Source organism: Serpula lacrymans (assembly GCF_000218685.1).
Source record: "Serpula lacrymans var. lacrymans S7.9 unplaced genomic scaffold SERLAscaffold_16, whole genome shotgun sequence".
NCBI lineage: Eukaryota > Fungi > Basidiomycota > Agaricomycetes > Boletales > Serpulaceae > Serpula > Serpula lacrymans.
This window is the reverse complement of record NW_006763305.1, coordinates 85,661-108,664: the sequence shown is the minus strand read 5'-3', so window position 1 is coordinate 108,664 and position 23,004 is coordinate 85,661. Positions and strand designations below refer to the sequence as shown.

Genomic DNA, 23,004 nt, shown 5'->3' with positions numbered 1-23,004 from the left:
GAACATCTGAAGATAATGGGAAAAATCCATGCCTAAAAATCAGACTTTTGAAGCGGTGAGGTCGATCAGATGAAATATTTAGCAATGATCTCTACGCTCAGATGCATACAAGCCAAGATAGGACAAGCACAAAATTTTATACCCAAGTCCACCCAACCGGCCATCCTCCCCTCCTCCCCTCCCCCCCCGAACACGATCCCCATGCCGTCCCCCTCCTCCCCCCAGACGCTCCCTCTTATCGCAAAGATCCAGGCCACACCCATCTCGCCCTCGAAAAACTCGTCCTTGCAAGCCCCCGTCACAAGGACTTTGCCTCCATACCAGGCTCAGCCACTCCCTCAGCCACCGACTCCCCCTCCGCATCAGAGAGCGAAAGCTGGAGCGTCCCCTCCACCCGTCCTCCCAGCCAGGCCCCTAGCAGGGCTCCAAGCATGTCCGCTGGTGTCTCCGGTGGAAAACTCACCGCCCCTCCCCCAAGGTCTTCCGCTTCAAGAAGCCACCCTCCTTCCGTCTCAGAAAAGCAGGCAATACCTCCCATCCGTCCTCGTGCCCCTTCTTCTGTCCACTCTGAAGGCCAGAAATTTACCCTCAAGGATCTTATTGCTTCCGCTCCAAAACTAAGTCGCAAACCCTCTGCACGTTCCACCGGTAGCAGTCGCAAGTCCGATTCGGACGGCGGTGCAAAGTCCGTCGCAGCTGAGAGCACCGTCAGCTTGACTCAGAAATACGGAGTTTGCCAGAAAGTGGCAATCGGAAAAGGCGCTACCTCTGTCGTACGTCTCGCTCATAAGTGGGATCGAAGCGAAGAGAAGTTGTATGCCGTCAAGGTAATACATCTCTTTATCTCCCTACCCATCACTTCTCTCAACTCTTCCCTTTCTTACCTTTTCTCTCACTCTCATCCAGGAGTTTCGAAAGAGGCGAAAGAACGAGTCTGAAAAAGAATACGTCAAGAAGCTCACAGCAGAATTCTGCATTTCTTCCACTCTCCATCATGTTAATATTGTCGAGACCGTAGACCTTGTTCAGGACGAGAATCAGCATTGGTGTGAAGTCATGGAGTTTTGTCCAGGCGGTGATCTTTATGCTGCCATAAAGAAGGGAGGCATGTCCCCAAGTGAAGTCGAATGCTGTTTTAAGCAAATCATCTCCGGCGTATCCTATCTCCACAGTCAGGGCGTAGCCCATCGTGACATCAAACCAGAGAATCTCTTCTTCGATACAAAGGGCCATCTCAAGGTTTGTCCAATCTCGCACTTTGCCACACCGTGCCCTTCTTACCCCCTCCTCCCAGATCGGCGATTACGGCGCATCAACCGTCTATCGTCTCCCTTGGGAAACCACCATACACATGTCAACAGGCCTTTGCGGTAGTGAGCCGTACATTGCTCCAGAGCAGTTTCTAGGCAAACGTAAGCCCAGTATAACCCATCTCTCCATGCGGTTACCCTAATTCCGTGCCATCCGCTTCGTTCTTGCCGTCCCGCTAGCCTACGATGCACGCCTCGTCGACATCTGGGCCTGCGGCATTGTGTACTACTGCCTCCACTTCCAGGAAATGCCCTGGCGCGTCGCCCAATCGTCCGATACGCTCTATGCCGCGTACGCCTCCGCATGCTCTGCGCCACAGCCATCGCCGTCGTCATCGTCCGTCCAGAACTTCCCGCCGACGATCAACAACCTCAGCCCTCGCGGGTGCAGGAGCCTGATTCGCAAGATGCTCGAGCCCGATCCGAAGCAGCGCGCCCAGATCGAGGCGGTGATGGCCCATTCGTGGATGCAAGGCATTGAAGTGTGTCATACGGTCGCGAAGCCGTCGCATGTGCATGTGCATGCGATGGCGTTGGCGCAGGCGCAGATATAGCGGGGCCCTGTTTTGTGTTTTGCGTGGCGATGCGTAGAGGTGGGGGCGGCTGAGGTGATGATGTGGGGCGGCGTGGTGGTGGTGGTGGGGGCTCAAGCGCTCAAGTTGGCCTCGAGATGAAAGGACGGGGGGCGTGCTGCTGCCTTGCGTGTGTGTGTGTGTTACATTACTAATAGTCATGCTTTTTGTGCCGCACATGCGTTTTTTTTTTGCCCTGCTGCCTCGACGTGGGAGGAGGGGAGGTTGCGTGATGATGATGGAGTCCCGTTCCGTTCCGCCTATCGAGCCCCAGACGTCTATCCCTCGAGTGGGTCTATCCAGCTCGTCGCGTCTGTCAGACGTTCGATGTTTCTCCTCCCCGCCCCCGCCCTTTTTTTTGTTCGCCTTATCACCCTGTCATGTTTTTTCTTTCCTTCCTTCATCGTCTTCACTTACCATACTTGTCGTACTCCCTCTGTTTGGCAAAAATGAGATACTTTCATTCATACCATATATTGATATTTTATGATGCTCTGAATAGTGTGCGATATAAAGTGGGTGGTACGGTAGTGAAGCGTGGATGAGACGCGATTAAGATGGCAACGAGGGGCAGGTGAGGAACGGACGGTGATGGAATAGATCTCTAAAGCATGGATGAAAGGAAAGAGTGGAAAGAAGGGCGGTCAAGGATGGCTGTGCGCCGCCCCGACGATAGCCTTGTACAGGGATCCCGGAATACAGAAACAGAAACAGAAACAGAAACAGAAAACAAAAAAAGGACATTCGACATGACAGATGGGTATAGATCAAGACTTTTCCCAGCCAGCGACGCCGCGCCCCCAGATCATGCCCCATCGTTACCTGCAAAAACAACCCAAAGTAAGCGATCACACCCTTCCCCTCCGCTCTCCTCCCGAAAGCCGCCAAGCACACAGCGACAGACTAGAACGTACCGGATTCTTTCGTCCACTCGTCGTGGCGCCGGATATCCTTCTCGCTCACCGTCGGCCGCACGCTCTCGAGCGACTTTATAAAGTCGGCGAGGCGGAGCGGGGGCTCGACGAGCTCGTCGGACTCCACCTCGGACCACGATTTTTCGACCGCGTCGGCGTCGCCGGGCGAGCAGGGCGTCCATTTTTCTTTCGACTCGTCGTCGTCCGAGGGGAGGGGTTTGAAGTGGGTGGCGGAGATGACTTTGCGGACGGGTTGCATGAGGGCGTCGCGTACGACGATGGAGATATCAGAGCCGGAGTACCTGGGGGAGGGGGGCCGTCAGGTGAGAGAAAAGGCTGTGAGGAGGGGAGTGGCGGCTCACCCTTCGGTGCGGTCTGCTAGGACCCGATAGTCTTTTTGCGAGAGCTCGCATGGCGTTGAGCCGACGTGGATTTCGAACATGCGTCTCCTCGCATCTGGGCCTGGTAGTGGGATGTAAATACGCTTTTCGAATCTGATGAGATGTTAGAGTTGGGTTGAATGATGCATGTGTGATTGAACGATTCATACCGTCGTTTGATGGCGGGATCAAGCTGCCATGGGATATTAGTAGCCCCGAGCACCAGAACGCCCGTATCATCATGCCCCACACCGTTCATCTGCACCAAGAACTCCGTCTTGATACGCCGTGAACCTTCCGACTCTGATTCGTTACGCGTCCCCGCGAGCGAATCGACTTCGTCGATGAAGATGATCGCCGGTTTGCTTTCCCGTGCCATCGCAAACAGGTTTTTGACGAGTCTGGGATCAGGTTTAGGGAAGTGTCTCACCAGCGGGGAGACATCGCGACGTCCTACCTTTCCGAGTCACCCTGCCATTTGCTGACCAGATCACTGGAGCTGACGCTGAAGAAGGTGCTTTTTGCTTCCGTTGCTACGGCTTTGGCAAGGTACGATTTTCCCGTGCCGGGTGGTCCATAGAGCAGGATGCCTCTCCACGGCGTGCGTTTTCCGGTGAATAGATGCGGGAACTTTATGGGTAGGATGACTGCTTCTTTGAGAGAGGCTTTGGCGCCTTCGAGGCCTGCGACGTCGTCCCATTTCACGTTTGGTTTTTCGGCGAGGATGGCGCTGGAGAGGCCCGCTCGGAGCTTCTTGAGCTCTGGATCTTGGTCGTCGTCCTCACCGTTCTTGCTGTTGAAGGACGCCGTCATGAGATCACGGTGATCACACCCACCCAAAAGGGGGATATCCGACACGAGAGAGGGAGAGAGCGTACCTCTTTCCGCCGCCCCCAGGGCCACCGCTGACGGTGCCATCCGCTCCTACAGCCTTGCGCGCCCGCTTCTCGTTCTCTGCTGAGAGATGGTTGCTCAGCGTCTCTGCGCGCTGGAGGTATTCGTTGATCTTGGTGCGGATGAGGACTTTTGACTTGTCGTTTTTCTCGTCTGTGGAAGGAGGCGTGAGTGGCACTGGGGGGCGTGGAGAGGAAAAGTGAGGGGCAAAACTGACATTTGAGAGAGAGCATGAAGTAGTCGAGGGCATTCTGGTACTGCTTGGAAGCCTCGGCGTAGTTCTGCTTGACGTCTTCCTCGATGGCACGTTGGACGAGCTCGATGGCTTTCTGTGAGGGTGTCAGTGGGTGGGCTGGACGTGCGGGATGGAGTGGCTTACATCGAGTGTGGTGGAGGAGTTGGCCATGGATGGGAGGCTTGGTGTGGTGGAGAGATTAGGGCGTTCAGGTTGTTGGTCTTGGGTACAGTGCTTTATGACATAAGCAGAGTCCGAATCTGGATACTCTCCTTTGGCTGATGATTAGAAGGGGAATTTATATATTTCATTCCATTGAGCGTCAACGCGTTACACATGTGAGAGTCTACAACTTTAAATGAACTGGGATGTCATCAGGTAAGTACCTTGATGTCGTATCACCCTCAACTTGCTCCCATGCGCTCACACTTGGAGGATTCCATCGACTTTATGATTAGTGACTTCACAATGGCTTGTGGAGATATCACAACGGCAGCATAATACGAGAACCGATGCTTACCTTCCAGTACCAATGACATACAGATTGGCAGATTGTTATCAGGCGCCAAATGACTCGGAAAGTCGCTTTCAAAAGGCTCTGATACGGCTCGATCCTTGCTTCAGTGGCTCTGCAGAGGGTGCATAGCCTGAGAAGGGAGGCTAAGCACAGGAGTAACACTAATGTGACATCTCACGGTGCAACTTGAAGCTTGTGCGGGACCGTGATCTGATCATGATGAATGTTTGGTAATTTTTGGTATATAGAATGTCTTACAGCTACGGACGCAGGTACTGATTTCATTCCACATGGACTTGGGTTATACTGGGATGAATCGATAAATAGAGCGACATGTCGGTGTGAATGGTTGGGAATGAACTTACAATGAATGAAGACTGTTACGGCCAGAACAAACAAAAGGAAATGAACACTCTTCAAGGAACAACAATATGGTCCGTCAGAGAGGGGTCAAGTACCAGTAAGGCAAAAGAGTAAAGAGACAACGTCCACTGCACTGTGCGGTGACCCCAATTTCGATAGTCGTGCTCGCTGCACCATATCCACATGGCAGGCATGAATGCTGCAACTCACTCTGAGCGTATCTTCATAATCTCAACACGAGGTCCATCAACACTAATAAGAATCACTACTGGGGTCGATTGGTCAACATGTTGTCCGAACATCACTTGCTGGCTTGATAATACTCCGGCATGTCGCATTTTCCGTCCACACAAGATTGCGTGTTGTACAGGGATCCTCGGATCTTTGGATTATTCGACTGAATACAACGGTGCAAAACAAATCATAGGAAGTTCCAGAAATATCCAGGACCAGTGACCACTTATTATTGTCTTAATCAGAGCGAGTGCCAAAGCGCCGTTGTGGATTTTCCCGTTTATGGGATCATCAGGCAGATCACATCATTGTCTTGCAGGGTGTTTGACCACATCTCTGTGGCAGGACTATGCCACACCGGATACCCTCTATATAAAGACAAAGGAAGGTTGCCTCGACATGCCCATCAAATCCCAACCCATCAAGCTCTTGTCTCCCTTCACTACCACTTACTCCCTTATTACGAGTACACTGCTCAGCGCTCCTCTCTCATACCCGGCTTCCCCGTGATGTCTCAGCGAGCGTCAAGAAAATCAAGTATCATGGGGGCAACACAACCCGTCAACAAGCTCCACCCAGTTGATCTTACCACTTATGACGATGGCACAGACAGTGATTCGTCCTATGTGGAGTCTCAGCCAGAAGACCTCGACGACTCATGGCCATACCGATTCAAGGCATGTGATCATGTCTTGGTGCCGCCACCCCCCGTCGCTAACGTGAGTCCCAACAGCTTAGCGATTCGGTGTGGATACGTACATCGGGGGGCAACTGGCAATCCGGTCGAGTCTCAGGGCAACCGAAATTAGGACAAACAAGAGAGGCAAGTGCCTTTGTATCGTGTCGTGAGCATGTTGATTGACATGATCTTATTAATAGAAAGATGGCCTTTTCTATCCCGTCATATTCTGTACCAAGCTCCGCAAGTATTTTGCTCCTCTTAATGGAGAGATCAAACCTGATACTCCACACATACGGAAGCTTTTGGAGGAGGGAGGTTGGCTATAATATTGCATACTCAGGTCCGGCACCTGTCGTTTATTCTTCGAATCGCATCTTCAGCATTTTACTTATTCATACAAGTAGCTACTTGTGCTGTACTCATAATCACTATATCATTATAACAGAAATGTACTTCCTAAGTACGAGAACATCTCATCTTGTATAATGTTACAAGTAGTGTTAAAGCCGGGATGCATCCTGTGTGCCGTAACCCGAACTTGTTTGACGCGCGCCACAATTGAACGGCTTAGTACACTGGCACCTACTTGAGGCCTTGAGGACGCTTGCAGTTCCTCTTATCCTTAGATCTTTCCAATTTTATAATCGCGGCCAACATGACGAAAACATATCTCATGAACAGTCTCATAGAGAAGGTTTGTTCAAAGATGTTGCATGATTCGATTGTGTTCACCGTATGAGAGAATTTAGATGCAGTCCCCAGACCAGGATTTCCGGTGCGTTTTATACAACAGGCATCGCGTTTTCCTCGTATTTTATTGATAAAAAATACACCATTTTTTAGGTTTATGGGACTGAATGACTTGATGAACGAAATCAAACAGGATCCCAATACCTTTGTGGGTGATGAACCCACCGAGAACAAGGTCCTCAAGCAAGTCCTTCAACTCGTGGAAGACAAGATCTCTGAGGTTAAGAACCAGGCGGTCAAATGGTGAGCCTGCGGTTGGTATTACCAAAAGATACGCTCCTGATGCATCGAAATCACGCCACGCTTTCAAGTCTTGGACAGTTGATCAAGATCATTCGCGAAAGCCAGATGGACCTTGTTATAGACAGTCTGATCAACTTCTCAGTTGGGAAAGATGATGAGCTCAGGGATATCTCGGCATTAGGTGTGATAGGACTCTTGCGTTGTAGAAATTACGTTGACCAAGTGTCACCCCTCAGCGCTAAAGACAATCACCTCAGAGTTACCTCCCGACGGTAAGATCGCTTCCAAAGCATGCGCAAAACTTGCACCGAGATTACTTGCGCAAGTGTCAAGCGTAAGTGCTGTCCAAACGTGAATCCTGAACACGATTAAAATTTGATTTGCAGCCTGATACACCGCCCGAAGCTCTGATAGAGACTTTGTCCATTCTGTCCATTCTCATTGGTCGCTTCCCTGTTCATGTCTCTGGTCCTTCCCTCGAACCCCAGCCGCTGACTGCTCTCGCTCCGCTATTGTCGCATCCTCGTCCAGCTGTCCGCAAACGCGCCATCCTTACTATGTCTCAATTCGTCCCTGTGGCTCAACCAGAGCTGTTCAATAACCTATTACAAACACATGTGATGCCGTTCCTGCCTGCTTCAGCCAATATCGAGAAGCAACGGACTACTATTCAACTTATTGCGGCTATCGTCCGGCAATCACCACAACAACTTGCTCCTGTCCTGAATGACATTGTACCTGGCATCGTCAAGGCTGTGCAGCGTGATGATGATGAGCTAAGGGAAGGGTGTATTCAGGTCATATTCCTTGTTTCTCGTGATAGAAACTATATTCATTTGACTGGCTGACTGACAGGCACTGGAAGCACTGCTTTTGAGAACGCCAGCGGAAATCACGCCATTCCTCAACTCGATAGTGCAAATTGGCAACCAATTTATCAAGTATGATCCGGTACGCTGTCTGTGGTGTTAACAGGAAGTAGGAAATCTCATTGTAGAATCAGAATTACGCCGGTGGTGATCCAGACGAGGATGAAGAGATGGCTGATGCAGATGATGACGATGACGATGATGGAGAACTTGATGAGTGAGTGCAACGGATGTACCGCTTTATGCACAAAAGCTAATTGCGAACAAGGTATTCCGACGATGAGGACACTTCTTACAAAATCCGCCGTTGTGCGACAAAACTGCTTGGAGCCCTCATAGTCACGCGACCCGAATTACTCATCTCACTCTACAAGGAGGTTTCCCCCGTGTTGATTTCAAGGTTCGGTGACCGCGAGGAAACTGTCCGTTTAGAAGTCTGGGCTACTTACATCGTCCTTCTCAATCAAACGAGTGTATACGGTGGCCTTCCACAGGTCAAGGATAGCGATGCCATTCGCGGAAAAAGAAAACGCGATAGTGAGGAGAGGATGGATGTAGAAGAAACACCATATACGCTCCTCCGTTCTCAAGTACCTTCTCTATCCAAAGCACTTCTTAACCAACTCAAATCTCCCAGGACAGCGCCTGCAACGCTCCAAGCAGGATTTGAGCTGCTCCGCGTTTTGTTGGGTGTTTTACCGGGATGTCTCTCAGCTCAAATGACGCCTATCACCGCTTCATCAAAGAGCGTTTTATCACAGTCGCCATCAACGTCTACGTCAGCTTTGCACTTGACTTGTCTTTCTTTCCTCGCACTGCTTTTTTCCACCCACTCTCAGCCTACATTTTCAGCATTTCTTCCGACACTGACCCCAGTTCTCTTGAAGTCTCTGAGCGAGAGGCACCCACGGGTTGCTTCCGAGTCTTTCCGCGTTTTTTCGTCCTTGCTCAATGCCATGAGACCGGTGAAAAACGACGACTGGGTTGACCGCGTCTACGATGAAGCTTTGCTGAGGTTGAGTAATCACGATACGGATGCAGAAGTTCGATCTTGTGCAGAAGACTGCATAGCAGACTTGTGGATTTGTGCAACGGATACGGTGAAAGGTAAAGGCAGGAAAGAGTGGCAAGCTATTTGCCGCACGTCGGGCACTACAAATGGGGCTGTCAAGGTCGTGATCAAAGTTGCTAATGATGTAGTCATCGACGACGAATGGGTCAATGGTTGTGTGGAATGGCTGATGGTATTAATGAGAAAGAGTGGAAGGAGCGGGAAAGCAGACGTTTTTGTGGCTCTGGATGTTCTTCTGAAAAGGTAGGAAGCATTGTTATATCTTTGGTGCAGCTCTCAACTAGCTGGCAGGTATAAATCTGGCGTGCCTTCTGATCTCCCACCGACGCTTGTACCTCAGATCAAGGTTTATGTCTCCACCGCTGACATACCCCTTCTATCCCAAGCCATGTCTATTCTTGCCCTCATCTTGGAGCTATCGCCTTCAGTAACGTTTCCAGAAGTAGAGCGCGAGGTTCTCGGAGACATCTACAGAATTGCTCACTCGCCCCTGGTTTCTGGCACTGCTCTGGATTCGATTCTTTCTTTCTTCTCTGCTCTAGTTCAAGCTGATAGACAAATTGCGACCCATGTGGTACCCAGCCTCGTGACGTCTGTAGAAAAAGCCCCTAAAGCTGAAACGAACCCTACGAATGTGGCAAAATGTATTGCTCAAGTTGTCAGGAGTCAGCAGGCAGTCGCAGCGGGAACTATCGCAGAATACTCGAAACATATCAAGGTTGGTTGATATCGTATCGTATTCTTTTATTGCGGCATCTCATTCTTTCATAAAGCCTACGTCCAAGGCCAAGCCTTCTACTGTCGTTCTAAGTCTGCTGATCGTTGGGGAGTTGGGTCGGTTCATGTAGGTCCCCTTTCGGTTTTTTGGTATACTCAAGATAAGATTTTTGATCCGTGACAGTGATATGTCCCCTCAGAAAGATATATTCAGTAACACCATCGAGCATTTTGCTGCAGAGCAGGAAGATATCCGGACAGCAGCTGCATTTGCCGCAGGTACGCATTTACTGGTGTTTATGTCTGATGACGTCTTAAAAGGCTCTTTCAATAGGCAACATAGCTTTAGGAAACCTTCAACAATTTCTTCCAGCAATCGTTAAAGCTGTTGAAAACGACCCAAAGAAGAGACTATTATCACTGCAAGCCCTGAAAGAGGTTTCGAAATTTTACCATGTACTCTTACTTTACTGATGACGTGTACATTTTAGGTGGTCACACATTGTTCACATGGACAGCTAGAAGGTGTAGCAGACATGCTATGGGCTCCGCTGTTCCACAATTCTGAGGATGCTGAGGAGAGTACTCGGAATGTTGCTGCTGCGTGCTTGGGCAAACTGACAACGACTCACCCATCTCGATATTTACCACAACTTCATGTAAGTCTTCTCTCCCGAAGATGTGTTGCTCGTATTCAGCCGTAAACTCTCTCAGGCTCGCATCCACGATGAAAACATTGCGGCTCGTGCAACTGTTGTATCAGCGATTCGATATACATTAGCTGAATCCGCCACTTCTTACGATGAACTTCTTGCTCCCCTCATCATGGATTTCTTGTCGTTGATGATTGACAAGGACTTGGTAAATAATATTCATCCCTTCATTTTCTTTGATCGCTGATGACGCGTCCATAGACGGTCCGACGGTTGACTTTGTCATTACTAAACTCAGCAGCACGCACGAAACCTCATCTTATCAGAGAACACCTTGCATCCCTTCTTCCAAGTTTATACAAGGAGACTATCATCAACCCAGACTTGATTCGCACTGTTCAAATGGGTCCTTGGACGCACAAAGTCGACGATGGTCTTGAAGCACGAAAAACTGCTTACGAGACGATGTACACATTGGTCTGTTCATTGCTGTTATTATTTATCATCCTTCCTTGGACTGAATCTTATCTGTCACCAGCTTGATACGTGCCTTTCTAAACTTGACTTGCACGAATTCCTTAGTCGGGTCCTCCCTGGGCTGTCGGACGACTCGGACGAAATCAAAGTGATTTGCCACATGATGCTCTTCCGTCTTTCTCAAGTTGCTCCCACGTCTGTCTCTCAACGGTTAGATGACGCGACGCCACAGATGGAGAAGACGATGAAGGGTGCGACGGTGACGAAGGACACAGTGAAACAAGATCTGGAGCGTGCGGCGGAACTTCAACGGAGCACGTTGCGTGCGGTCGCTGCTCTCAGTAAAATCAGCAATGCAAGCGTATCGCCCAAATTTGATGCTTTCGTGGAGGACCTGAAGAAGTCGAATACATGGGGTAATGAGTTCAAAGACCTGGTAGGCGCTTAAGTATGAAAGGGAGGCCAATGTCGCGATAATGGTGCGAAAAGTGTATTGTAATGTTCAACTACGTGTACCATGCATCCTTTCTCAAGTGATAATCACGTTGTATCCATGTTTTGCAAATGACGTGTATGGTGTAGGTGTACAAGCAACCGAAGACAAGGTATTCTAGTTCTACCCGAATATATGCCTAACCCCTATGTAAATAGTTAAGATGCAAGCGAATTAGCGGTCCATTCTCCGCTACCCCCTTAAACTAACCGAAAAGTCTCTTGCGGATCTCTGCGCCTGCTCTTCTCCGCTCATCAGCGGCGCCTCCATCACCCAGTACAGACTTGTTCTCGATAGCTCTGCGGCTTAAATATGGCATGACCTATGAGATGCTATCAGTAAAATCAAGTCGCCAATTTTACGAAACCTTCACCTCGACTAAAGCGCCGTATGGCACATATCTGGAATATGCAGTAAAACGTGTCAATACCTCCTCTCAAAGATGCCGTAAAGTCCTCACTTAATAACGAAAGGCGCCGAGGACCGCGTCTTATCTACCAAGTAATTCGTCAAAGCATCGCTCATTCCTGTCAGCATCATGATGACACGTCATGAGATTCAAGGTAGGCCAATCAGAAAATGATCAGGAACTCACCATACAGCTGCCCTAATGTGACTCGCTCCGTTACGTTGGTGCCGATCCTGACGATTTCATCCGATTCCCCATTTCGTTTCTCTTTCTCGGCCAAACCCCGACTCACAAGCGCTTCCAGAATACGGTTACAACTATCCCAGTTATGCGTCCCGAAAAGCACGCCAAGAGCAGGTGAACTCGGCGTTTTCCCTCGAGACTGGCTCGTCATGTCATCCTTGATGCGGTCGATCAGCAACTCTGCACATGAATTGTAGCAATTGTCCGTTTCGGCTTTAGTGGACCAGACAGGTGGGTGTGGGTCAGGAGAGATGGAGAGGGACTTTGCGGAGGCGGCTTTGGAGGCGTGAGCGTGGGTTTCGTGGGGGTGGTATGCTCCGCGCACGAGCTTTACGCCGAGAGAGTAGTTGCCTGCCTTGGCTCTTCGTAGACTCTCTTTGAGATGTTCGGGTGTACTGTTACAGCACAGAGTTTGGATACCATCTTATGGAGTTTGGGCAGTGCAGACGTACCGACGAAGATATGCCTGGTATGTGTTGTAAATTAAAGGCTGTATGGAATCGGATTTAGAACTATCTTGCGCTAGCTTATTGAACTGCTCCATAAGCGCTTGAGTGATTGCGTCTATAGCGGGCTATAGAAAGCGTTAACAACAAATGACACTTGGAAAGTACAAGACACACTTGATACCAACTAAGACATATAATCGATCGATCGTACTCTCATGTTTATATTAGATACAAGGACATACCTGTGTTCTGCATCGATGATGATCTTGACCCCTCGCTCTTGTGCACGCGTACAAATCTTTACCAGGTCGCTGTGCAGGTCTCTCAGTTCGATAACGTTCTCTTGGGTGACGGGCGAACCGGCCGGGATAGAGCTCTGACGTAAAATATCCATATCCGAGGACAAGGTCGTACCAGGAAACGCAACGGGCGGAGATGTAGCGGGGCGCATGTTGACGATATGCGAAGACATGTTAATTAGGGCTTGGGCATCTGGCAACAAAGCTGTCTAAAACGAGTCATCGGTGAGCCGAGCATAGTATGACGCCAAAGCTAAGAAGTACTAGATACATACGAGCTTGACAGCAACCCAAGTACGCCTATCTGCTCCTGAACCTTGGGTGAACTTGTCTTCGAATTCTGCGGCGACTTCGATGCTTCGGATCATCTCCTGTACAATGCGCTTGTGCACGGGCTGATGGTTCTTGGAGCGGTGTTGTGATTTCCCTGCGGCCTCTTTCTCATCAACCTCTACGCTGTAAGCGAATAAGGTACCCTTGTTCTCTGCGCGGAGCTGCTCAACGAGAGGGACTGCCTGGTGGGCGGTGTCGCCTCCGACGAACTACAACGTCGATGAGCAAGTTGATTCAACTATAAGAAGAGTACTGGGGCGTACTTGCGAGAAGAAGGTAGCACGGACGATAGCCTCTGTGATGAGATTGATACCAGGGATAGACATCAGGGTGCTAAGGATGGTAGGTGACCAGTCGACCAACATGGGGATTGAACACATGGAGTAGACAGCATAGCTTCTGAGAAGTGAAGTTAGAGGGGTAGGCTGCCTTTGAGCATCTGAATCTGGGTCTGAGGGTGGTGCTTCTGCGTATACCTGACCTCCCAGGAGGAGCGATGCCCCCAGAACGGCTCCAGACGCCAGACCTAGTCGGGTAACGCGACGAGATAGGACATATCGCGGTGTTGCATGTGTCCTGAAAGCTCTTACGGACACTGGTGTCTGGATACGAGATAAGGAAGAGAGACGAGAGAGAGAGCGGGACATGGCCTCAGATATGAAGGAACAGGTTGAACTTATGAAGGCTTTAAGGCGCACGCTGGCTACGAGAGCCGTGAATTAGCTGAGTATTTACGCATCAGTGAAACTCATGACCAGGACAACATAAGCCAAACTGCGATACTGTAATAAGCTCCGTCCCGACTGCCGGCTAACTGCTGATTGCCTTTATAGGAAATCTAGCAGGTGTACCTCTTTTTCAAGCGATTCGGGTCCGTCCTTATCTTCAAAAAATGTCAAAAAGAAAGCAAGCCGCGAGCGTGGACGACGACGATAGCGACGTCGTATGTTTTTCTTGTCTTTCTCCCAGTCTTTGCTTACCAGCAACTCAGTAGAGTCTCGTTGATGTCGACTTTGAGTTTTTCGACCCCAATCCCAAGCTTGATTATCATGCTCTCAAAAGGCTGCTCGGTCAACTGCTGCAGGCTGATGCAGATCTGTTCCATCTACATGATTTAACAGAACTCGTCCTCTCCCAGCCACTACTCGGTACAACCGTCAAAACAGATGGAATCGAGAGCGATCCCTACGCTTTCCTGACGATCCTCAATATGCACACACACCAAGTTTGTCTTTATTCTCTTTTCTCAACAAGACATCGATGAGTCTTATCTATTATCCAGAATCACCCTTCCATCAAGGCCCTTATTGAATATGCGATGCTCAAGTCATCGCCCACTCCCCCACTTCAAGCAGCTCTTCTTAGTTTACTTGGTCCTGATGCCCTAAACTCACCGAACCACGTTGGTCTTGTGCTATCTGAGCGCCTGATCAATATGCCTGTACAAGTCGCTCCCCCGATGTATCGTATGCTTGTTGATGAAATGAAGTGGGCCGTTGAGGACGTAGGTTTACATCACACATTTTGACGCTTTCCATGGCTCATCATTGGAGTATAGAACGAACCGTTCAACTTTTCACATTTCCTGTTCATCACACGGATCTATAAACTTTCTCCTGAAGAAGAGGAGGCAATGCAAACAGCAAGCCATACCTCCAAACGGCAAAAACCGATCACAACCGCGTCCGCCCCATCCAATGGAGTGTATTCGTTCCATCCAGAAGACGAGTATATACAAATGGTGCGTTCTTGGCTGATACCCGAACTCTCATCTTTCTCTTACTAACCCCGTATCAATCGCTGCTGCTCTTAATTAAATCCAGATGGCTTCCCACAGTGTGGACTATGCTTTCACAAACTCACAGCCGAGGGAGAAAGAATCGTTTGGTTTAGATACTGGCGGTCGGATGATGCTCGTACCCGCTAGTCGTCTACAGGAATTGGTGGATACTTTGGCCAATGTTTACAAAGTGCCTGGCTGATTTTTTCATCTCTGCATGTTCTATAATGTGCGCACAATCAAATCAATGATGTGGATCCAAAATCAAATGATGCGGTGAATGATGATGTCCAAAAGCTTGCGAGCACGCTGATAGCTATTATTATAATACCTGTGCCGGTCTCAGATCATAGTACCAGACTCGAACTACGTCAACTTCCTTTTTCATCCAAGGTCTAAAGGAGATCAAGTTCAGAGTCCAAGTTGGGTTCAAAAGTTATCTATGATACATATACATCGAGTGACAATCCAGGGGGAAGGCAATGACTACGAGACAGACCGTATACTGGAAGATGATCAAACGAAATCGAGAATGGCAGATAAGACTACACATACGGGCAATTGAATGGGGAAACATCATGATGAGTGTGTATGTGTGTGAATTGTGAAAGATCATCGTTCATCAACCAACGAATACGGAGGTATGATTAACCAGCTATAGGCCGCCGAGACGTTGAGAATAAATAGATGAAAGGGATGGGACACTTGCCCCAATGATAGGTAACGGTTTGATGGAATAACAAAGATGCTGCGTATGCATTGTAAATCTCACCAATATATTCGTCGTGGACGAGGGACGTACTAGAGTTTACTTTGAGGGCCGAGGGCTGTAGTTACTTGACGTTGGACAATTGCTTTGTCCACAGTCTACTTTGATGCTGGTCGATGTACCGTAGCTGGTTGAGAAGAGCTTCTGACTGCAATAGGAGACAGGGGGATTGTCCCAGTGTATTGGTGAGTGTTCAGAGGAGTGCGTCCCGAGGGGAAAGGCGGGGAGGTACATTATATACAAGTAAAGTAGTGATTACAGTGACGGGGGATCCTTAGAGAAGCAGACATCAACAGACAGGCGTTTATATAGTCTGCTGAAACAAGCGGGCTTGATTTGAACAATCCTGCATACTACACGTACCAACTAATCTGCCAAGGCTATATCTTGACGAAATCTGGTGATTCATAAGGTCCGAACAATACCATTGAGTTTCGAACAAGGGGAGGCTGCACGCCTTGGGGCCGGCATCCACGAGAGACGGTTCGGGCAAACCTGTGGATTTATATATAAATAAATGGAGATCAAGTTACCACTATCATTTTTGTTTGACGTCCATAACCATTGTCAGAAAGGGTAATATCAGTGGCACTGAGGCTGGGAGAATTGGCGTGTGTACATTGAACGGAAACGTAAATTAGAGGGAGCCAAGGTGCAAAAGGAGGTGCAGGTGTGTGGCAACAAGCTGAGTGAAGACCGAGGTTTGGACTGATGTCCGGCTGGGTTGGCAACGGGTGAAGGAGTGACTCTTGCCGATAAAACTGTGGGACGGAGGCTTACAAATGGATGTGCAAAGTTGAAAAGGTGAAACAGCCGAGGAGTTCTGCTGTGCAGTGCATGCATGCGACGTGCAATTTGCATGAAGGCAAAGTATGGCGAAAAGTGATGTCCCCGGGCCTGGAGGAAGCATCGATAGTGGAATATTGACCCGTTGTCAAATGTCAAAGCTCACGAGGTCTGTCAGGCTCAATGAATGTGGATTGATGCAAGCTAATGCTGTGTGCTGATTGTCTTAACTGTTGACAGAGGGACACAGCTGCGAAAGGTCATAGATGGTTGCAGTCAATATACTTGAGAGTGGTCGGTAACTCTTTCAACACCGCGGCCGGGTAGTCCAACCCTAATCTAGGATCCAAACACAACGCCAAACAGTAAATTGGAATGAGCGTGACGCAGGCAGAGGGTATCGTGCTCAGTAACGCTAGGGAATATCCTGCAGCTCTAAATCCTGCCTTCCTCGCTCAAGCCCCCACCGCTGGACACGATGGCCACCATCGTCCCCGTCGTTGAGGAGGGCAAGCTCATCAGCGAAGCCCTTAATACCGTCAAGATACAGGTCCAGCAAATGAAGAGACACTTGGTGAGCTACACCGCAGCACTGCAGATACCCCCGTGCACTCTCTAATGCTGGCTCCCGTCCCGTGTCATCAGGACAGCGACGACATTATGGACGCATTGAAGAGCGCAAGTCTCATGCTTGCAGAATTGCGCACCTCTTCGTTGTCACCCAAACAGTATTATGAACTCTGTACGCCCTTCTTTCTCTCTCCGAGTTTCAATCTCTTGAGTTTCACTTGGGCGCGTAGATATGGCAGTTTTTGATGCTCTTCGTCATCTTTCCAATTACCTCTATGATGCTCACACACAATCCCGACATCACCTCGCAGACCTGTACGAACTGGTCCAGTACGCCGGAAACATCATACCCCGTCTCTATCTCATGATCACCGTCGGTTCCGTCTACATGTCTATTCCGGAGGCACCCGTCAAGGAAATAATGAAGGATATGATGGAAATGTCGCGTGGAATTCTTCATCCCATTCGTGGTCTCTTTTTGAGGCACTACCTTAGCGGGCAGACAAGAGACCATCTTCCCATCGGTACAGACAACGGGTATATATACACATTGCTGTGCACATATCTCAGTCATACAGCTGATTTTGCATCACAGACCTGCCGGCAACCTCCAGGACTCTATCAATTTTGTTCTCACCAACTTTGTTGAGATGAACAAACTTTGGGTTCGTCTTCAACATCAAGGTCACTCACGCGACCGCGAAAAGCGGGAATTGGAGAGGAAGGAGCTGCGTATCCTCGTCGGGACAAACCTCGTCCGCCTTAGCCAGCTGGATGGAGTAGACCTAGATATGTACCAGCAGTTGATCCTTCCCAGCATTCTGGAACAAGTTGTCAATTGTAAGGACGTGATAGCACAGGAGTATCTTATGGAAGTCGTTATTCAGGTGCGGTGCTGTTTAACACCGTCGTGTGATTTTACTAAATGTCGCAACCGTCACAGGTCTTTACGGACGAATTTCACCTCCACACACTCGGCCCATTCCTTTCCGCCACGGCTCAATTACACTCCAAAGTTAATATCAAACAGATCGTCATTGCGCTTATAGATCGACTTGCTGCCTATGCAGCTCGCGAAGCCGAGAACGAAGATCCCGATGAAACAAAGCAACAGGAGGAGGCCGCGGCTAAGCGGCTTGCTGAGAAAGTCAAGACACAAAAGCTGCGTGCGCGGGAAAGTGGTAACGCAGTAGTCGCTGATGTTACCCATGACGGGGATGCATGGGGCGCACCACACAGCCCAGTAGTTGCTACGGAGAAACAAATGTCCGCACTAAGCATGAACGGGACAAATGGGACGTCAGAGGATATGACAGAGAAGGGGAAAGAGAAGGAAGCTTTGCCTGTAAAGAAATTCCGAGGTGTCCCAGAAAATGTACAACTATTTGAGGTGTTCTGGACTCAGGTAGTCGAGCTAATCAAGGTAAAAAATTTCTTGTGCCTCCGCGTGTAACGTAATAGTCTGCTAATGCTTATTTGAAAGGCCCGACCTGACCTCTCAATACAAGATATCACAGCGCTGTTGGTGTCACTTACCAACTTATCTCTGAGCTGTTATCCAGATAGACTTGAATATGTGGATCAAGTGCTCAACTTCGCGCACGATAAAATTAAAGAGTTCGGAGAAAGGTCCGTAGTTCATTTTTGTATATTAAGTCGCATGTGTAATCTCAGCTGGTGTATAGTCCGGACCTCCACGCCCCACAAACAACAAGTAATCTCGCCGCTTTACTCGTTGCGCCCATCAACTCTTACCAGTCTGTCCTTACCCTACTTGCCATACCAAGATATGTGCCTCTCCTTACGCAACAACTTTTCTCGACTCGCCGCTCGATAGCACATTCTATTATCTCTTCGGTTCTCAAAAATGAGACCATTATCGAAGCACCCGAAGACGTCAACGGGGTACTGGAGCTATGTCATGTTCTTATTAAAGACCAGTCAGATTCAGCTGCTGGCTCCGCAGCGGCAAGTTTAAGCGGAGGCGCGAAGGAGACGCGCAGACAGGGACCCTATCATCTGGAAAGGGAGGATCTGGCGGAGGAACAGGGGTGGGTTGCACGTATGGTGCATCTATTCAGAGCAGAGTCGCTAGATGTTCAGTTTGAGGTACGAGTCATTCACGTTAGTTTTCAGTATTTTGGGTGACATTTCCTCTCGCAGCTACTTCAAATGGCCCGCAAACATTTCGAAGCAGGAGGTGAACGAATGCGGTATACATTCCCCGCCCTCATTACATCAAGTATCAAGCTGTGTAGGCGTTATAAGCAACGTGAACATTTAGTAGGTGTTTTTACTATCGTACCGGGTTCGTGTATCTTGAATCTGCATATCACAGGAAGACGACTGGGAGACGAAAGTATCAGCAATTATCAAATTTGTCCGGCAATTAATTTCTATACTCTCTACCCAAGTTGAAGCCCCTTCCATTGCGCTTCGCCTCTTCCTCCTTGCAGCTCAGATCTCAGACGAGTGTGGGTTTGAAGATCTCACTTACGATCTGTATGTGCAAGCCTTCACGGTATATGAAGACAGCATCTCGGAGAGCCGTGCCCAACTACAAGCTATAACTCTCATCATTGGCACGCTTCAGGGTGCGCGGGTATTTGGGGTGGATAACTATGACACCTTGATTACCAAAGCCGCATTACATGGCGCGAAATTGCTCAAGAAACCTCACCAGGCTACTGCTGTTCATTTGGCAAGTCATCTTTGGTGGCAGGAAGCAATAATCGAGGAGGATAGCCCGAAAGAAGCGGAGAAACCGATGTCGAAGGAGGAAGGTGATAGTGCCAAGGCTGTGAGTTAATCATACATGGCTTCATTCGAGGACATCATGCTCATCACTTCCATGTCACTAGTATCCCCATCAAGATAGCAAACGCGTGCTCGAGTGTTTGCAGAAGTCGCTACGAATTGCGAACTCCGCTATCGAAGAGATTGTAACAATCCAGCTGTACTGTGACACACTCGATCAATATCTGTATTACCTTGATCGTGGAGCTCCTGCTGTACGTGCATTTTTTGTGTCACATGGTTTGGCACGCTCACTCATTCTCTCTTTCAGGTGGCTCCTAAATTTGTTAACAGCCTTGTCGAACTAATAACCTCCAGTATCGATAACATCTCCTCGCCGGATGTCCATCCGTCTCAGCGTGCACCTCCAGGGTTGATCGAGGGCGTGCAGACACCTGAGATGATAACGCGACACTTCCGGAATACGCTATACTATATCCAGACCAAGAAGAATTCGAACGAAGCTCGATGGGACAACGTTGATGTTGTAGGTGCACTCCTCAAGATGGGTATCGGGCGGTGATGATGGTCGTGTAGCAGTTTTTACGTACAGATTGATTCACTAACTGGTGTATTGTTCGCCCCACTTATGTATTCTCGCTCCGTACGTGTCTGGCATGCATAGTAATTCTTGTATATAATACCCTCACTTATTCATTTGGTGGGATTATCTGTTTAAGACCCTTTGGTGACTTTAACGGACATGATTTTACCAACACGGTACCTACCTGAAACTTCAGAGTTTCAGACACATTCACTGAAGTAAAAGTAAACTAAATCTAGAGTTATCATTGACTATCTGATACTAACACATAACGATAACCCCCCGTCGGGATGAACTACATGATATTAGACAAAACACATCCCACAAATTAAAGGTCGATGAGCAGCTCTTCCCTTCTCTCTGGAGACGCTATACCAGAGGGCGGAGAAAGAGCATATATATCGAAGGACTGGGGGGCATTTGTAGGAGCGACAGGAAATTGGGGCAGGGGAGCGGGGGGAGGCTGTTCTCGGCGTGGCTGGTACCTGGGAGCATGCGAGACTGTACTAGAGCGCGCCAGGAAAGCATTTGCAGAAGGAGGAGGTGATGACACAGTCGTGACAGAATGTGCTACGGTATTGTGCCGTGAAAGAGCATGCATGGGATAGGGAGTTGGCTCTGCGGAAACGGGCACTGGGGTTTGACGCACTGGGGCTGATGGCTGAGGCGCCAAACCGACTGTCGCCGAGACTGGCTGCGGCGATTGCGCTGGAAGTTGAGGAGGGGCGGGAGCTGACAAGACGTGATAAGGAACAGAAGATTGCGATCCAGTGTACTGCGGCGTTTGTGATGGTTGATTCGGTATTGGAGATGTGGGCTTCTGGGGAACTTGTTGATTATACTGCGAAGATCCACTATGCTGTGGTTGATGGCTCCAGTTTTGCTGTGACGAGCTGGCGGCAAAGGTGGAAGCATGGTTTCGGCTAGGTTGAGAGTATTGCGGCTGATAATCAGAACGGTTCGGAGGAACGGGAGAGTAGACAGGCTGGATCTGATTCTGTGATGCATAACCACGAGTAGCATCAGCATCTGGCCGTACGTATGCCGGGGACATCGGCGGAGGTGCTTGAGTATGTACCCATTGAGAAAACGACGCGTTAGGAGTTGTCTGATAACCATTTACTGGCTGCAAAGCACCCGGAGAAGTAGCCTGAGGGGAGCGAGTCCAGGTTGGGCGTGAGACCTGTTCACTGAGAAGGTTATCATAAAGTTTGACCGCCTGAGAAAGCTTGTCGTGCATTTCAGAGAGCAATTCTATATCACATGTCAGATAAACCTTACAGGCTAAATATGCATGCTTTCGAATAGCTTACGTTCTTTCCTTCCGGTATCATCCATACTCATGGCCAGTTTAGGTCTGAGGCTGTTTGCCTTGTCGTACAACTCATTTACTGCTGGGTACCTTGATATATCCCGTCCTCCTTGGGCATGGACTTGTTCTACAGTTTGACTGAACGTAAGGATTGCATCTGATTCGAGAGGTTCTAAGTCATAGTTGGGCAATTTGGGGGCGGATGGCGTGGGGGTTACTGTTGGCGGGTAAGATTGAGAATACCCTACATTTCCATAAGAGGGCTGAGCTGGTTCAGGTGGTGGCTGAACTATGATAGGAGCGCTGGGCTTTGGCGCGTTTGCTTCGCGAAGACTGGCTTCTATTGCAGCCCTCAGATCCGGGTCATCTTCATCTACCTCGGAAGAGTCATGGCCTGGACGAGTGTTACGATCGACAAGCGGGGGCTCAGAAACTTGCCATGATGATGGAGCAGGTTGAGCAGGCACATAGCCTGGCCTTCTATTTCCATGTGCGGCGCCGACCTCTTCCAGAGAAAGTTGGATTGCACGTTGAAGTTCAGCATCTGCAAGATCACGGGCACTCCTATGACGAGAACTATACATGCTTGCAGAGTGGCGGTGAGGCCTGTCTGCATTGTGACTCAAGTAGATATGAGGCGTAAGTATCGAAGAAATTACACAAAGGATACTCACGTCTTTTCCACCTTCTTTGTCAGCTTTGAATGACATCCATCACAAACCCTGACTGACTGAGTTATACCGAAATGTGGTAACGGCATAACCTTAGACGAACACTGCTGGTCAAAGACTTGACCACAGTTACGGCAATGGTGTTTACGATTCGTAAAACTGAAGGCGGTGCGACACCGGAGACATACTTCAGAATCAATCCATTCCGGGGCTGTCGAGGTATCTACCATCGCTGAATTAGCCAGGGCAAGATCTTTCGGTGGGAAATCGTATCCTTTTAAAAAATAAAAAGGAGAAGGTATTAATAACTAAAGACAAAGTGGTACAAGAACTAGCGCGATAGCTACCTTCAGTTTTGAGGGATTTGTAAACTTGGCCAACATAGCCAAGACTAGCCCTCCCTTCAAAGGCAAGAGCCCAATTCTGAATTATTTTCAAGATCTCATTCTTGACCTGAGGGTTGAGACCGGGGACCTTGAGTATCGAGACGAGATTATCTATAAACTCTCTTGAAGCGACCTCATTCAAGAAAAGATCGCCGCCATTCTTGACGCAAACATCAGCGAGCTATTATTCCCAGGACAGGTCAATGCAAATTGAAACGAGGCAACAAAGTAATTGTACATACACCCAGAGCCAAAAGCTGCACGTTTGGATTCTTGTGATTT

The 23,004-nt window shown here is 49.0% G+C and overlaps 8 protein-coding genes across 8 annotated transcripts; 5 read left to right on the top strand and 3 right to left on the bottom strand.

Moving 5' to 3' along the window:
- Positions 1 to 701: 701 nt before the first annotated feature.
- On the top strand, positions 702 to 1,801 carry SERLADRAFT_335756 (uncharacterized protein; the record flags this gene model as incomplete). Its single annotated transcript, XM_007323505.1, has 4 exons — positions 702 to 827; positions 907 to 1,239; positions 1,295 to 1,412; positions 1,491 to 1,801. Coding segments are annotated over 4 exons (888 nt in total), but the record flags the coding sequence as incomplete, so codon positions are not given.
- Positions 1,802 to 2,785: 984 nt separating this feature from the next.
- SERLADRAFT_442915 (uncharacterized protein) lies at positions 2,786 to 4,476 on the bottom strand (the record flags this gene model as incomplete). Its single annotated transcript, XM_007323504.1, has 7 exons — positions 2,786 to 3,098; positions 3,159 to 3,290; positions 3,347 to 3,577; positions 3,634 to 3,969; positions 4,055 to 4,223; positions 4,288 to 4,399; positions 4,450 to 4,476. 7 exons carry the CDS (start codon positions 4,474 to 4,476, stop codon positions 2,786 to 2,788), a joined length of 1,320 nt encoding a protein of 439 aa, XP_007323566.1.
- A 1,174-nt stretch (positions 4,477 to 5,650) lies between these two features.
- SERLADRAFT_478832 (uncharacterized protein) lies at positions 5,651 to 6,551 on the top strand (the record flags this gene model as incomplete). Its single annotated transcript, XM_007323503.1, has 3 exons — positions 5,651 to 6,096; positions 6,153 to 6,242; positions 6,299 to 6,551. The coding sequence occupies 3 exons, from the start codon at positions 5,929 to 5,931 to the stop codon at positions 6,425 to 6,427; spliced, it is 387 nt and encodes a 128-aa protein (XP_007323565.1).
- A 168-nt stretch (positions 6,552 to 6,719) lies between these two features.
- SERLADRAFT_363867 (uncharacterized protein) lies at positions 6,720 to 11,653 on the top strand (the record flags this gene model as incomplete). The annotated part of the gene is made up of 17 exons (XM_007323502.1): positions 6,720 to 6,795; positions 6,851 to 6,876; positions 6,945 to 7,094; positions 7,163 to 7,275; positions 7,331 to 7,428; positions 7,481 to 7,891; positions 7,950 to 8,045; positions 8,098 to 8,180; positions 8,232 to 9,278; positions 9,327 to 9,753; positions 9,809 to 9,879; positions 9,937 to 10,031; positions 10,087 to 10,190; positions 10,244 to 10,411; positions 10,467 to 10,613; positions 10,667 to 10,882; positions 10,944 to 11,653. The coding sequence occupies 17 exons, from the start codon at positions 6,757 to 6,759 to the stop codon at positions 11,328 to 11,330; spliced, it is 3,678 nt and encodes a 1,225-aa protein (XP_007323564.1).
- Positions 11,581 to 13,755, bottom strand: SERLADRAFT_352554 (uncharacterized protein; the record flags this gene model as incomplete). The annotated part of the gene is made up of 8 exons (XM_007323501.1): positions 11,581 to 11,697; positions 11,749 to 11,776; positions 11,836 to 11,902; positions 11,971 to 12,422; positions 12,480 to 12,601; positions 12,709 to 12,984; positions 13,051 to 13,317; positions 13,372 to 13,755. The coding sequence occupies 8 exons, from the start codon at positions 13,753 to 13,755 to the stop codon at positions 11,581 to 11,583; spliced, it is 1,713 nt and encodes a 570-aa protein (XP_007323563.1).
- A 236-nt stretch (positions 13,756 to 13,991) lies between these two features.
- On the top strand, positions 13,992 to 15,153 carry SERLADRAFT_478826 (uncharacterized protein; the record flags this gene model as incomplete). Its single annotated transcript, XM_007323500.1, has 5 exons — positions 13,992 to 14,051; positions 14,103 to 14,333; positions 14,391 to 14,612; positions 14,667 to 14,849; positions 14,932 to 15,153. The coding sequence occupies 5 exons, from the start codon at positions 14,001 to 14,003 to the stop codon at positions 15,088 to 15,090; spliced, it is 846 nt and encodes a 281-aa protein (XP_007323562.1).
- Positions 15,154 to 15,290: 137 nt separating this feature from the next.
- SERLADRAFT_478825 (uncharacterized protein) lies at positions 15,291 to 16,736 on the bottom strand (the record flags this gene model as incomplete). Its single annotated transcript, XM_007323499.1, has 5 exons — positions 15,291 to 15,393; positions 15,444 to 15,543; positions 15,598 to 15,636; positions 15,691 to 16,376; positions 16,439 to 16,736. The coding sequence occupies 2 exons, from the start codon at positions 16,565 to 16,567 to the stop codon at positions 16,182 to 16,184; spliced, it is 324 nt and encodes a 107-aa protein (XP_007323561.1).
- A 104-nt stretch (positions 16,737 to 16,840) lies between these two features.
- On the top strand, positions 16,841 to 20,483 carry SERLADRAFT_418291 (uncharacterized protein; the record flags this gene model as incomplete). Its single annotated transcript, XM_007323498.1, has 11 exons — positions 16,841 to 17,017; positions 17,089 to 17,185; positions 17,244 to 17,550; positions 17,609 to 17,900; positions 17,957 to 18,436; positions 18,497 to 18,642; positions 18,699 to 19,122; positions 19,177 to 19,296; positions 19,352 to 19,813; positions 19,875 to 20,024; positions 20,081 to 20,483. The coding sequence occupies 11 exons, from the start codon at positions 16,922 to 16,924 to the stop codon at positions 20,330 to 20,332; spliced, it is 2,826 nt and encodes a 941-aa protein (XP_007323560.1).
- Between the last annotated feature and the right edge of the window lie 2,521 nt (positions 20,484 to 23,004).